Raw genomic sequence first — 12,675 nt, 5'->3', positions numbered from 1 at the left:
CATTATTAAGCTTTTGCAGCGGGTATGGAGCAATGTGGTTCGGGAAAGAAAAAACAAGATCAAAAAGTTAGGTGGAAACCTAAGTTCACCAGGACCTTGAAAGCAAGGGTACAGAGTTCACATTTGATGTAGAAGATGGGAAGAAGCCAATGACAGGATCTGGAGGAGGAGGACACAGTCAGAGCAGCTGACAGGGTAGATGCTTTTCACAGCTACATAATTGATAGGAGTTGGGGTGGGGTGCAGGAAGATATAGGTGGGGAAGATAGGGCCTGTGTAAGCTGAGACCATAAACTCTGTGACATCTTAGAAAAATAGTCATGGTTGCTGTTGCAGTTATAGATAGGTTTGGTTGGTTGTTTTTTTACCCTTGCCACTAACCGATCAATAGAGCAGGCTGTGACAATCATGACACAGCCCCTGAAGGTGCCTGAAGAGACCCAGTAAGCAATTTACACAAAAAGTGTATTTCTCTTTAAGGCTGATCAGTTGCAGTGGTGCTGTCAGTCAGCCTCTGAGAACCTTCCCCAGTATGGTGGTGTCACTGTTGTCTCAGACCTTTTTTCAGTTGAGTCATTAATAAGTCCTCGGCGCTGTTCTCTTTCCATATAAGGACATAGGCGGAAAGGTATGTCCTGATGGTCTTTAGCAGTTGAAAGATAACTAAGGCCAAGGAGCCCAAGCTGTATGTGGCTGGCACAGAAACACTTTGGGTCTCAGAATCACATTGAGATGCAGTAGTTTTCTAAAGGAAATCTAAAAGATAGGGAGGGAAAGCATAGGTCTGCATGCGTCCAGTATAATGAGTAACTCAGAATTACTGATTTAGTTGGGGATTGGCCCTGCTTTGAGCAGGGGGTTGAACTAGATGACCTCCTAATTGGAGGTCCCTTCCAAACCTGATATTCTATAATTCTATACTGTACAAAAAGCAAGGTTCCTATTCTGTATGTATGTATACATTTTTAACATTTAACATTTGTGGACTCCCATCACAATATAATAATAATCAGAATACTTAACCTTTATATAGTGCTTTATCTTTTCAAAGTGTTGTACAAACTACTATTTAAATGTAAAGCCTTTAGGTAATCTGTAATATCTGCGCTGTGTGCTGGAGTTTAATGTTGTTCAGGAAAAAATGTTTTAACTTCACACGGATAAAGGTAAAAAATATAGTCCACAGAATAAAATGAGCTTCAGATGCTACTATTTAGCAGCGGGCTCATGGTGTCTTTCAATCTTCTCTTAGGAGAATCTCTTTTACAATAGCTGGTTTATTCTCAGATCTGGCCCATATTGTATATGGTAATTATAGCTCTGCTGAAATTCCAAGCTAAAAACAGAAATGCAGCATGTGCTTATTTTCCCCCTACAGTTCTCAAGCCAAGAGATTGGAAAAGACTGGCTGGGAGAACAGGAGTGCAAGTAATAGACACGTCTACTCTTTATTGCAAACCTGCTCTGCCTGGGAGTTGGGAGCTGTCATTTTCTGGTGCTTATTATGTATGCAGCAAAAGCTGAGTCTGATTGGATGTAGTAGGACCTAAGGCGAGGGAGCGAGGGAGTGGAAAGGGAGTTCGGCTTGCAGCATTGAAATGTAAACAGTGGAAAGAAAGACAGAGTAAAAAGCACTTATGCTCTGAGCAGCAAGCAGCACACTGCAAGATTTGATGGCTCTTGTAATATACCTTCTGTGCATCTAGCTGTACACGACTTGATGAATTAGCAAAGATACTTCTGAGAATCTCTCTTCCGTGGATTTAATATAAGGGGCAACTGGGATGCACTAGCCTTCTTCATCACTGCAGCTCCTCTCTGCTCTGCACTGTAGTTCAAACGGGGCAATGGAAATGAATATGAAGAAGTTCACAGTGCGTAGGTTCTTTTCAGTATATCTCCGCAAGAAGTCTCGGTCGAAGAGCTCAAGTTTAAGTAGATTTGAGGTAAATTTTTATTAAGTTCTTTATATGTGGCAAATACTCTTATGTGCTTCTTATAGAGGTGGGGGATGGCTGCACTTGCTGATGTAATCAGCAGTTAAAGGTAATCTTCCTCTATAGGTGGTGGTGTTTGCAATGGTATTACTTCAATATCACTAAGCTTTTTTTGTAATGCACTGTATATTGCAAAATATATTTGGCATGTTGCTGAGGCTTATTTCACTGGCATAGCGTGTGAGAAGGAAACCTGAATCAGGACATTATAAACTTGTTTGAAATAATTACAGATTCACCTAAATTAGCACAGACAGCACCAGAATCTATAGTAGCTGCCTGCTTTATTCTTCCTAACCCCACCCACAACTCAGTCTATTGCAATACTTGGTGTTCAATTATTTTTTTCATGGTTTGCGAAAGTGACTCACAGTTCTTTTATCCAGGATAGTAATTGCCCTTGCTTTGTCTTCCTATAGGCTCCCATCCTTGTCATGTATTTGCATTCATCTTCTCTTCAGCCCATCCATCCTGGCATTTTTCTGTTACTGAAAAGGAGAAGTTGTTGTTTGGGAAAATGTCAAAATAATCTATATAAGATGTGTTCGCACTATCACCAAGTGAAATGCATTTTCAGTCAGAAAGAAGTATTAATGTATAAGAATGTTTGGATGGGGCAGGATCAGGATTTCTGTATTCCATCCATCACATCGTTTTTTTGACCCTGTATCTGGATTTGGGAACAGTCAGTTTTATATATATAATTTTTTGTTCTCTTTGTCATTGCAGATGATCTGCTACCTCCCCATTAAAACAAAGGTATACAGGGCCTGATTCTCCCTTACTTGCATTTGTTTTTTCATAATTCCATTGACCTCAGTGAAGTTACTCTCAGTTTGTGTCAGTGTCCTGAGAGGAGGATCGGGTTCATACTATGCAAATAAATTAAAAAAAATATTTCCTTCATGTCATATCTAAGACATCAAATAGCTATTTGATGGTAATGGTCTTGATATGTCATTGCTTAAGCGGGATATGATAAAGACTGAGTTTAAATAGGTTTTTTTTAGACTATTTCCTGAAAAAATCGTATTGCTTGCCTAATTCTGTTTCACCCATCAGATAGGAATACATCACAATAGAAAAACAAAACTCCACCAACTAATGTTGTCACCAATTGACATCCAGCCACGTTAATCCAAACCTTGCTGGCAGGGAAAATAAATTTCTTCTCCCTCAGCTTTGTGCCCAAATCATGGAAGTGCTAAATTAAAGAGATGTATCTTGCAACAGTCCATGAAAGTAATCAAATCCATGCTCCACCAGAGCAGATGCAAAGCCAGGTGCAAAGCTGTGGCTCTTCCACGAAGGGACTAACAAGAGCATCATGATTGATCATTAGTGCCTGGACAGAGCATAGCAGGAGATGCGACTTCTGAGGTATCAGAGTCCCACCAGACCACTTGTGTTAACTATTTGTGTGACAATGCCATTGGTTCGTTACATTGGGAAGGAGCAGTTTCCACCATGCTAATAAACTAATCTGTTGGATAGTCTGACTCTGACTAGCACAACTCCTCTACATTTACAATAATTCAAATTCCTATTTTAAAAGAAGTCTTTAAAATTCTTTTGGACATAGTTATGAACAATAATTGCCTTTTAAACAAATTATTAGATTTTCTTTTAAATGTCTGGGATATTTTCTCTAAACTTGTTTTCTTGTACCAGGATTTGCTGACTTTTAAATAATCTTGTTCAAGAAGCAGCCCAATAGATCTATTGTAACCCATTTAAGTTACAAGCATCACATCCACTCCCCACATCCCTCCTTTATTTGGCAGTAATAACCCACTTTATGCAAAGTCACTCTGTATTATAATGCAACAGGGAACAGGGGGGTTTCAACCAGAAAGGGAAAAAATGATTTAAAAATCTGTTCTGCTATTTAAGTGTGAAAATCATCAGAGAAGTTCCGACTTAGTGGAAAAACCAAACACAAACACCAAGCCCCCTGTGTGAATCGCATCCCTTAGCACTTCTGTATATACACTCGTAATTGCAAGCTAATGAGCATTCATCAGCAAAATATAAAGAGCAAAGGAGGCTTGCTGGTAGTTTGATCGTTCGGAATAGGAGTATTCTCCTTCCAAATAGATATACTTATAAAGAGACAAAATATTAAGTCGGTACATAGAAATTTATCATGAACAAAAAATAAAATAAAGGCAGGGAACTTGGCGAAAATACACATAGCAATGTTTTGCTTAGTGGTTTGTTGCTAATGCACCTGGCAGAAACCATGTGTTGGTAGATCTGATTTGAAATTTATAGGAGGATCATTGTCTGTCTCCCTTTTCCCCCCGTTTTGCTTCAAGTAATTTTATATCCTTAATTACCACACTTACCATAATGTCTAAGATATATCTACTAGGTAAGGTTTTGCTGGTCATTTTATCTCCTCCCCCACCCAACCTCCACCCCCCATTCTTGTGCTGTTACTGCTTGGTTTAACTCTAGTTGTACAAGATTCATAGCTCTGTAAATCAGAGGTATGGATGCAGAAGATGACTTTGCAAGTTGCAGACCAAAACTTGATCTTTGCTTAATGGCTGCAGTACACCAATATCACTTCTTTATCGGAGACATCCAAATCCATTGCCTCATTTACACTATTAGGTTTTTAACTTGTTCATGACTTAGGTTGTGCATGAGAAGGGTAGTGGAGACCAATACTATGGTAAATAAGGAACATGTTGGGGTTTGTGGGGTTTTTGGGTTTTTTTTCTTATCCAAAATGTGCCCTTTATATTATTCTGGAGAAACTCAGCTCAAATTTGTAATTATGTTGTTACATATTTAGTTTTTAAGTTTTATACTATTTTTCAATATTTCTTAACTTTCATTTATATTTTGTGATGTAATATTATTCAACATGCAGGGTTAATTTCTGCCCTTGTACATGTGCACACAATTCCCATTGAAGTCCACTGAATGCCCAGTGAAATCAAGGGGAATTGCAAATGTGGAACTGAAAGCAGAGTTTTGTTTATAGTTCTTACTGAGTGTCAATGAGCATAAATGTAAAACCACCAGGAGAAAGTGCACATGGCACGGATCTGCTAAAGACTTTGAGCCCCACTGGAATGTGTCTTATGGCCGAGATGAAGATTCCTTGACTTATAAATAAAAGTTAAATATGACATTCTAATAAAACAATGCAATAAAGACGCAACAAACATAGAATTTAATTATGATATTTATTCCAATGATGCAAAAGCCTTTCCCGCCCTTAAATGTTTCTGGAAAAATGAGAATCTAAAACATTTACCAGGAAAGAACAACTGCCGATGTTCTCCATTTTTGTTATTTTCAGTTATTTTTAACTTTGTGTTTAGTCACACTAATATCTATGATCCATATTCTAGCCCTGTCTAGATCCTTGATATAACGTTGACCAAGGCTCCAAAGTGAGTCAGTACAACTCTTAGAGAAGACAGTCCTGGCTGATAACTCTGTAGAGCTGTCATCTTGGGAAAGACCATGACCATCAGCAAAAAGATTTCCCCTGAATCTCTCCCCTCCATGGAAATCTGATTAATTTCTGCAGAGCCTGAGCAAGGGGATCATGATCTGTGGGGTAGGGCTCTTCATCTCTGCCATAAGACACCTTCCAGTGGGGCTCAAAGTCTTTAGCAAATCCATGCTGTGTGCACTTGGGAGGCCGGACCCAATAAAAATGATGTCTCCAACCTCTGAGAAGCTCTATTGGTCCTAGCCACAGTGTGCTCATGGAGTCCTGAGTCCCTTTCTAAATTGGGCCTGACCACTTCCAAGGTTAATTGTGTCACTCCAGATACAAGTAATGTGAATCTTAATGGCTAATAGACCCTCCCCCCAATAAACTCCTTCCACAGTAGAGAGCCAGGATTTGACCTAATATGAAGGCAGGGGAGAAAGGAGTGCAACTTAATCAGCCACCTTCATAGTCTCAGGTCATTAGTCCCAACTGTGGTTCCACTATCCTCATTCCTTTCTTTGATGAAGGACATTTCCTTTTCTGGTGATTGGAATATAATCAAGCCCTTGCGAGTTCTTCTCCAATTCCTATGTGCTGCTTTGCAAAGCCAGATCAGTACATCTTTGGGTTTTGGTATGTAAATCCTTGGAGCTATTGGATGGCTTCACGCGAAGTATTGTAACATCTTTGGAGCTGTAAAGATAATACAGTTATTGGGGGCATATAAGTACATAGATATAATTTCACATCTCACCAATGAACAGTAACACAAGGAGTTTGTAAGAAATAAAATTCCTTGCTGAGATCATTCAGCATGCAACAGGATTGTTTAAAATAGCAAATCAACAAATCACTTTTCTGAAAATGTTCCTGGATTAGACCTTTCAGCTTGTTCAGGGTCTCCATCTACATTTATTATTTTTATATCAACTTATTTTCAACATCCTCCTCCTTTTTCCTGACTGTAAGATTGTTCTCATGGTAATTATAGTACCTTTGTTGGGGGATTTTCAAATGTACAAATGGGGGGTGAGACTCCCAACTCCCATTGACTTATTTTAGCTGTTTTGGGGGTTTTTAGAGAGAAGATGGGTGAAGTAATATCTTTTATTATACCAATTTCTGTTGGTGGAAGACACAAGCTTTCAGGCTTACACAGAGCTCTTCTTCGGGTCTGGGAAAGGTACTCAGAGAAGTGTCACAGCTAAATAGAAGGTGGACCAAACCGTTTAGCATAAGGAGTTATGCTGTAAGAGACCATTCAAGATGAAATGGACAGTTAACACCTCTGCACTCACAGGACAAAAAGCTTTTGACAGTCTCCCCCTTTGTGTTTGGTGTACAATTTTCCTTTTTAAAAAAAATCCATTTCCCATCCTTGAGCTCACTTGTAGGGCACATTGTAGTTACTTTATATCATCCCAATCAGAGGTCAGGTGGAATATATGCAATGACTGGTTGTACGTTCACTGACTGGAATTTGATGTTGGACAGGTTCTGTAGAATTAAACAGGGATGAAACAATAGAAATTAACTAGGATTCTACAGAAATTATTCTAAAAACTACATAATTAAAAGCATTAAACCAGTACATAGAATATAATCATGTCCCTTCATTTTTCATTTATATTGTTTAAAATTTTGTGGGAATTCTTCTGTGTTTACTACAAAAATTGAAAAACTTGGGTGAATATTGGTGAAAATTAACTGCACAATTTTCTGGGGAAATATTGGGGTTAATATTGGGGGATGGGAGGACAGGAAAAAAAGGATCAAATAGATAAAAATAAGAGTATTAAAACTAAAAGCAGTTTTATGCTGTGGTTTATTTCATGAATTGTACATTGTCAGTAGGTACACACACACGTACATGCATATGTGTATTTTCAATTACATTGCCTTACTTTAACAGACAACCTCGCATTTACACTTAGACTAATTTATTATTAACGTAACCTTGCCAACAGAATAAGTAGATGTGTTTATCATTCTATATTAAATTACATAAGAGTCTGTAGGACTTTTTCCATTAAGGATAGCACAATGCCTTTCTCTTCAAATTACATTGTATTTGCAGTGTCTCTAAATCAGTGGTTTTCAACCTTTTTTCATTTGCGGACCCCCTACAAAATTTTGAATGGAGGTGTGGATCCCTTTGGAAATCTTAGATATAGTCTATGGACCCCCAGGGGTTGGTGGACCATAGGTTGAAAACCACTGCTCTAAATAAATTTGTACCTAATTCATGAAGAGAAAGAAAGTCAATTGATGCAAAACTGAGAAAAACAGCCAGTATCCCATTATATTGCAGTCTGCTTATAATGTCCAAAGAAACACAGTAACCTTGATAAGACTGCTGCTTCTGTGCATCATCCATCAGGCTAAAATTTGAAATTGCTGCAACAAATCAGCTGGTTTATTATCTATGATGTCCAAAACGTTAGTAAAAAGCTACAATAATCTCTTTAAAATAAATTATCCCAGTACATGAGACAAAAACACTTCAAAGTCAGAACGTTTATGCAGATAAATAAGCTGATATGTTTGTTTCTCCACTTAGCAAGTTCAGATACACATTTCTTACACGAGAGCCTAGTTTGCATCCTGACTTTCAGGTAGTAAAAAAAATTAGTTCAATGAGATTGTTCAGTTCCTACAGTAGCTTCCTAGATGACTTTGTGTTCACACATAAAACATCCATATCAGACACATTGTCTCTCCAGAGACACAGCACTCAGAGAGTTTGGTATCTCAAGAAGCAGATGAAGTGATAGATGGGGAGAACCTGACATACAATGAACTTGGCCTGCTTGTTGTATTAAAAGACCTCAACCTCCCCAGGGTCAAGTCCTTCACCAGTTCAAAATTTGTTTACTTAGGTTTATTGAATGAAAATAAATAAGTATAAATACTCCTCAAATACAGCACTCCTGCTTCATAAACACATCAGGGTGCCTGCCACCTGCAATTTTATTGTCCTCCCTCTCCCCCCCCCCCCCCCCCGCATAGAAGATTTTCCACTTTCGAGGAATTGATGAAACGCTCATTATCTAAGCCTGAGTTAGACAACAGTTAGAGTTAAGCTAAGAGAGGTTGGGAGGGCGGAGGTGGTGGTGGGAAGGGTAGTTTTCTGATCTGAAATTTCCAGTTTCAGAAGTAATACTTACAGAATATACTGATGTCAGATCCAGCTGTGACACCATGCAAAATGCAACTTCCAGCTGAGAAGTACTTAGCACACAGTGTCCACGGGCTTGGCAAGGGGCAGTCTCGCTTTCTTCACATAGGAGGTTGCTGCTTGCACTTTGTGAGGATAGTAGCTCTAGTCTCAGCAGTGGTAAAATAGAGGACCCACAAAAGGCAAGTCCAGGGCCAGAAGAGGGAACTTAACACTGAAATGAACTAAACCAATTAGTTTTCAGGCTGCTGACTGGCAGACACAAGAGAAGTCAAGGATAGATTACTAATGTACTCTTTTATTAAATACAGTATTTCGGGGAAAGGAGAATATTGCTGTATTTAAAAGTTTCCAGTTGCAAGTTGTGATGTGTGAAACTTTATAAATTATAACAAAACTCCGCACCAGGTAAAGCTTACCTGACTTCAGGTCTCATTATAAATGCAAAATAAAGTGCAGTTTGCATTTCTGGGGGGGAGGGAATGTTGTTTTTGTTTCTTTCTGGTTTTGACTGGTATAGTCTCGCACCCTCTGAGTTTCACTGTGAGGTTCAAGTTAATACAACCCTGAAATCAAACAGAGATGTAAAGCCCATGAAACTTGGTAGTTTTGGGCTGAGTTTTACACAGTTACCCTCCAAAATTGTAAATCAACACAAGTTGGCTTAAAATGTGACGTTTGCTGAGATTTTTTTCAGACAACCTGGGTGGTCGATTTTGAATGGAAACCATGCTCTACATGACTTCAGCCATCTGAAACTACAATAGACAAAAGTTGGCAGTTTCCGATGATTTTCGCTTTGAGCTGCTAGGTTCATTGAAGCACAAAACTCAAAGTGAAACACTGTGGGTAGAAACACAGAGCAAAAAAGGCAAAAAGTTGGTAGAGGAGGCAAAATTTACTGAGTTTCGCCTAGTTTTAGTGACTGTTAACAATTCTTTTCCAAGGTACTGTAGATGCCATAGAAACTGGGCTCATTTCCGCCACTGACTTACAGTGCCGTGAAAATGGTGCAGCATGGAGCCAGAATCCCGGACAGAAGTTCCTGCTCATTTGAAACCTGAGCTGAGTCATGGGGGTGTAGGTATGAGTCCTGATACAGCAGCAGTTGGGAGCTCAGGAATGTAGTGGGACCTGCAAGAGTTTCTGCTGCTCGAAAGAGTCAGGTTTCAAGGGGAGGGGAGAGGTTGACCTACAAGGTGTTTGAACTGTGGGATGGTGAGAAAACAGATAGAGCCATCAGGGGTTGCGGTGAATTGGGTATGGAAAGCTTGTTGTGTGGGTTAGGATTTTGGGTGAGTAGCAGAATGGGCAGGGGGCACTCTAGAGATATGCGGTAAGGCCACATTTTGAATTTGCTTTGGAACCATCTGAATATTGTTCCATCCCCGAACTGACTGTCTGCTATGAATCAACTGTTCATGAAACAAATGTTCTGTTGTTTGGATGACACTTGAATTTTCTCCCAGCTAGTGTCCTGGTCAAGTATACACATGGAGGCAGAAAGCAACAATGTACTATTTCCAGTGTCAGGGTCTACAAAGTAAACAGAGTTTAGTCAGATGAATGACATGGAAGAACCAAATCCTGATCTCTGAGGAGTGAAAATGTTCTCGGTGATGCTCAGGTGCTTCGAGGAGAGAGTCCCCAAGAGCCTGATTTCTAAGAGGCTGAGCAGCCTCAGCTCCTGCTGACTTCCACAGGATTTATGGGTGCTCAGAACTTCTGAATCAGGCCACCAAAATTCTCCACATCAGTGTTCAGCAGGTTCAAATCCTTGAGCTTTATTTATGGGAGGAAAGGAGCAAGGTGAGAGAAATTCATTGGCCCATGGTTGCAGATAGCCTACTTTTATTCTCCTTAGCCGCTGGAAAATGGGGACTCGCTCTGCCTCCCAAAAGCAGGGATGCTGAATCCCAGACTGTGACAGTCCACTGATTATCGGGAAGATAAATGAGTGATGCCAGCTAGAGAGCTGTATTCCTGTGAATGTCACACTGCAGAAGGGTTACAAAAAGCAAGGGCGAAAGGGCAAACTTCATCTCTTGCATATGGTGTGTACAGTGAGCCTTAGCTTTACAGCTCTGCAGGATTATAACAGCCATGGTTGTTCCAGTCAAGAATGGCAGGAAAGAGTGGGTGAGCAGAAGTGAGAGGAACAGAGAAATAAAAAGGAATAGATTATAAAAAGAGGGAGGGAAACAAAGGAGTGGCCTGTTTCTCATAAACCAGGTTAGTCAAAATGTTCTATTTTAAAACCATCACAAATTTTGTACTTTAAAAAACAAATTATGCTTTAATCTGTTCATTGTAGATGTATTATCAAGGGATGGAAATTTTAATCCACAACTTTACGCTTCCATAATTACTAAGGAGAAACACTATAAAAAGAGAGAAATCCAGGAATTTTCCCCTCCAAAGGGATAGCCCATCACCTGTCTCTGTTTGCCATGAGATTTTTTAAAATGTTTTTGCCAACAATTACTCGAGTGAATTTTAACACTCAGGTTGGCCATCTCTATCCCAGAATCCGTGACAAGAAGTGGAAGATTGGACAAATGACCAAGGAAGAGTATAAAAATATTGCTCGAGGATGCAGGAGTGAAATCAGGAAGGCCAAATCACACCTGGAGTTGCAGCTAGGAAGAGATGTTAAGAGTAACAAGAAGGATTTCTTCAGGTATGTTAGCAACAAGAAGATAGTCAAAGAAAGTGTGGGCCCCTTACTGAATGAGGGAGGCAACCTAGTGACAGAGGATGTGGAAAAAGCTAATGTACTCAATGCTTTTTTTGCCTCTGTCTTCACGAACAAGGTCAGCTCCCAGACTGCTGCACTGGGCAGCACAGCATGGGGAGGAGGTGACCAGCCCTCTGTGGAGAAAGAAGTGGTTCGGGACTATTTAGAAAAGCTGGACGAGCACAAGTCCTTGGGGCCGGATGCGCTGCATCCGAGAGTGCTAAAGGAGTTGTCGGATGTGATTGCAGAGCCATTGGCCATTATCTTTGAAAACTCATGGCGATCCGGGGAAGTCCCGGATGACTGGAAAAAGGCTAATGTAGTGCCCATCTTTAAAAAAGGGAAGAAGGAGGATCCTGGGAACTACAGGCCAGTCAGCCTCACCTCAGTCCCTGGAAAAATCATGGAGCAGGTCCTCAAGGAATCAATTCTGAAGCACTTAGAGGAGAGGAAAGTGGTCAGGAACAGTCAGCATGGATTCACCAAGGGCAAGTCATGCCTGACTAATCTAATTGCCTTCTATGACGAGATAACTGGCTCTGTGGATGAGGGGAAAGTGGTGGACGTGTTGTTCCTTGACTTTAGCAAAGCTTTTGACACGGTCTCCCACAGTATTCTTGCCAGCAAGTTAAAGAAGTATGGGCTGGATGAATGGACTATAAGGTGGATAGAAAGCTGGCTAGATTGTCGGGCTCAACAGGTAGTGATCAATGGCTCCATGTCTAGTTGGCAGCCGGTATCAAGTGGAGTGCCCCAAGGGTCGGTCCTGGGGCCGGTTTTGTTCAATATCTTCATAAATGATCTGGAGGATGGTGTGGATTGCACCCTCAGCAAGTTTGCAGATGACACTAAACTGGGAGGAGAGGTAGATAGGATACAGAGGGCCCTAGACAAATTAGAGGATTGGGCCAAAAGAAATCTGATGAGGTTCAACAAGGACAAGTGCAGAGGATGGCACTTAGGATGGAAGGATCCCATGCACCGCTACAGACTAGGGACCGAATGGCTCGGCAGCAGTTCTGCAGAAAAGGACCGAGGGGTTACAGTGGACGAGAAGCTGGATATGAGTCAACAGTGTGGCCTTGTTGCCAAGAAGGCCAATGGCATTTTGAGATGTATATGTAGGGGCATTGCCAGCAGATTGAGGGACGTGATCGTTCCCCTCTATTCGACATTGGTGAGGCCTCATCTGGAGTACTGTGTCCAGTTTTGGGCCCCACACTACAAGAAGGATGTGGAAAAATTGGAAAGAGTCCACCGGAGGGCAACAAAAATGATTAGGGGATGGGAACACATGACTGAT

General features: G+C 40.6%; 1 protein-coding gene across 3 annotated transcripts in view; it reads left to right on the top strand.

Moving 5' to 3' along the window:
* RPS6KA2 (ribosomal protein S6 kinase A2) overlaps positions 1 to 12,675 on the top strand; it is a 468,026-nt gene that overhangs the window by 223,458 nt on the left and 231,893 nt on the right. Inside the window, exon 1 of one of the 3 annotated variants that reach the window (XM_007071080.4) lies at positions 1,538 to 1,946. The exons of the other annotated variants lie outside the window; for them this stretch is intronic. Within the exon in view, the coding sequence (XP_007071142.1) occupies positions 1,848 to 1,946 (99 nt within the window). The 5' untranslated portion in view covers positions 1,538 to 1,847. Of the gene's footprint in view, positions 1 to 1,537; positions 1,947 to 12,675 lie in introns of those variants that run through there. 3 annotated transcript variants of the gene reach the window in all.

The sequence above is a fragment of the Chelonia mydas genome, chromosome 3 (genome assembly GCF_015237465.2).
Source record: "Chelonia mydas isolate rCheMyd1 chromosome 3, rCheMyd1.pri.v2, whole genome shotgun sequence".
In the NCBI taxonomy this organism is placed as follows: Eukaryota; Metazoa; Chordata; order Testudines; family Cheloniidae; genus Chelonia; species Chelonia mydas.
This window is presented reverse-complemented; position numbering and strand designations above follow the sequence as displayed.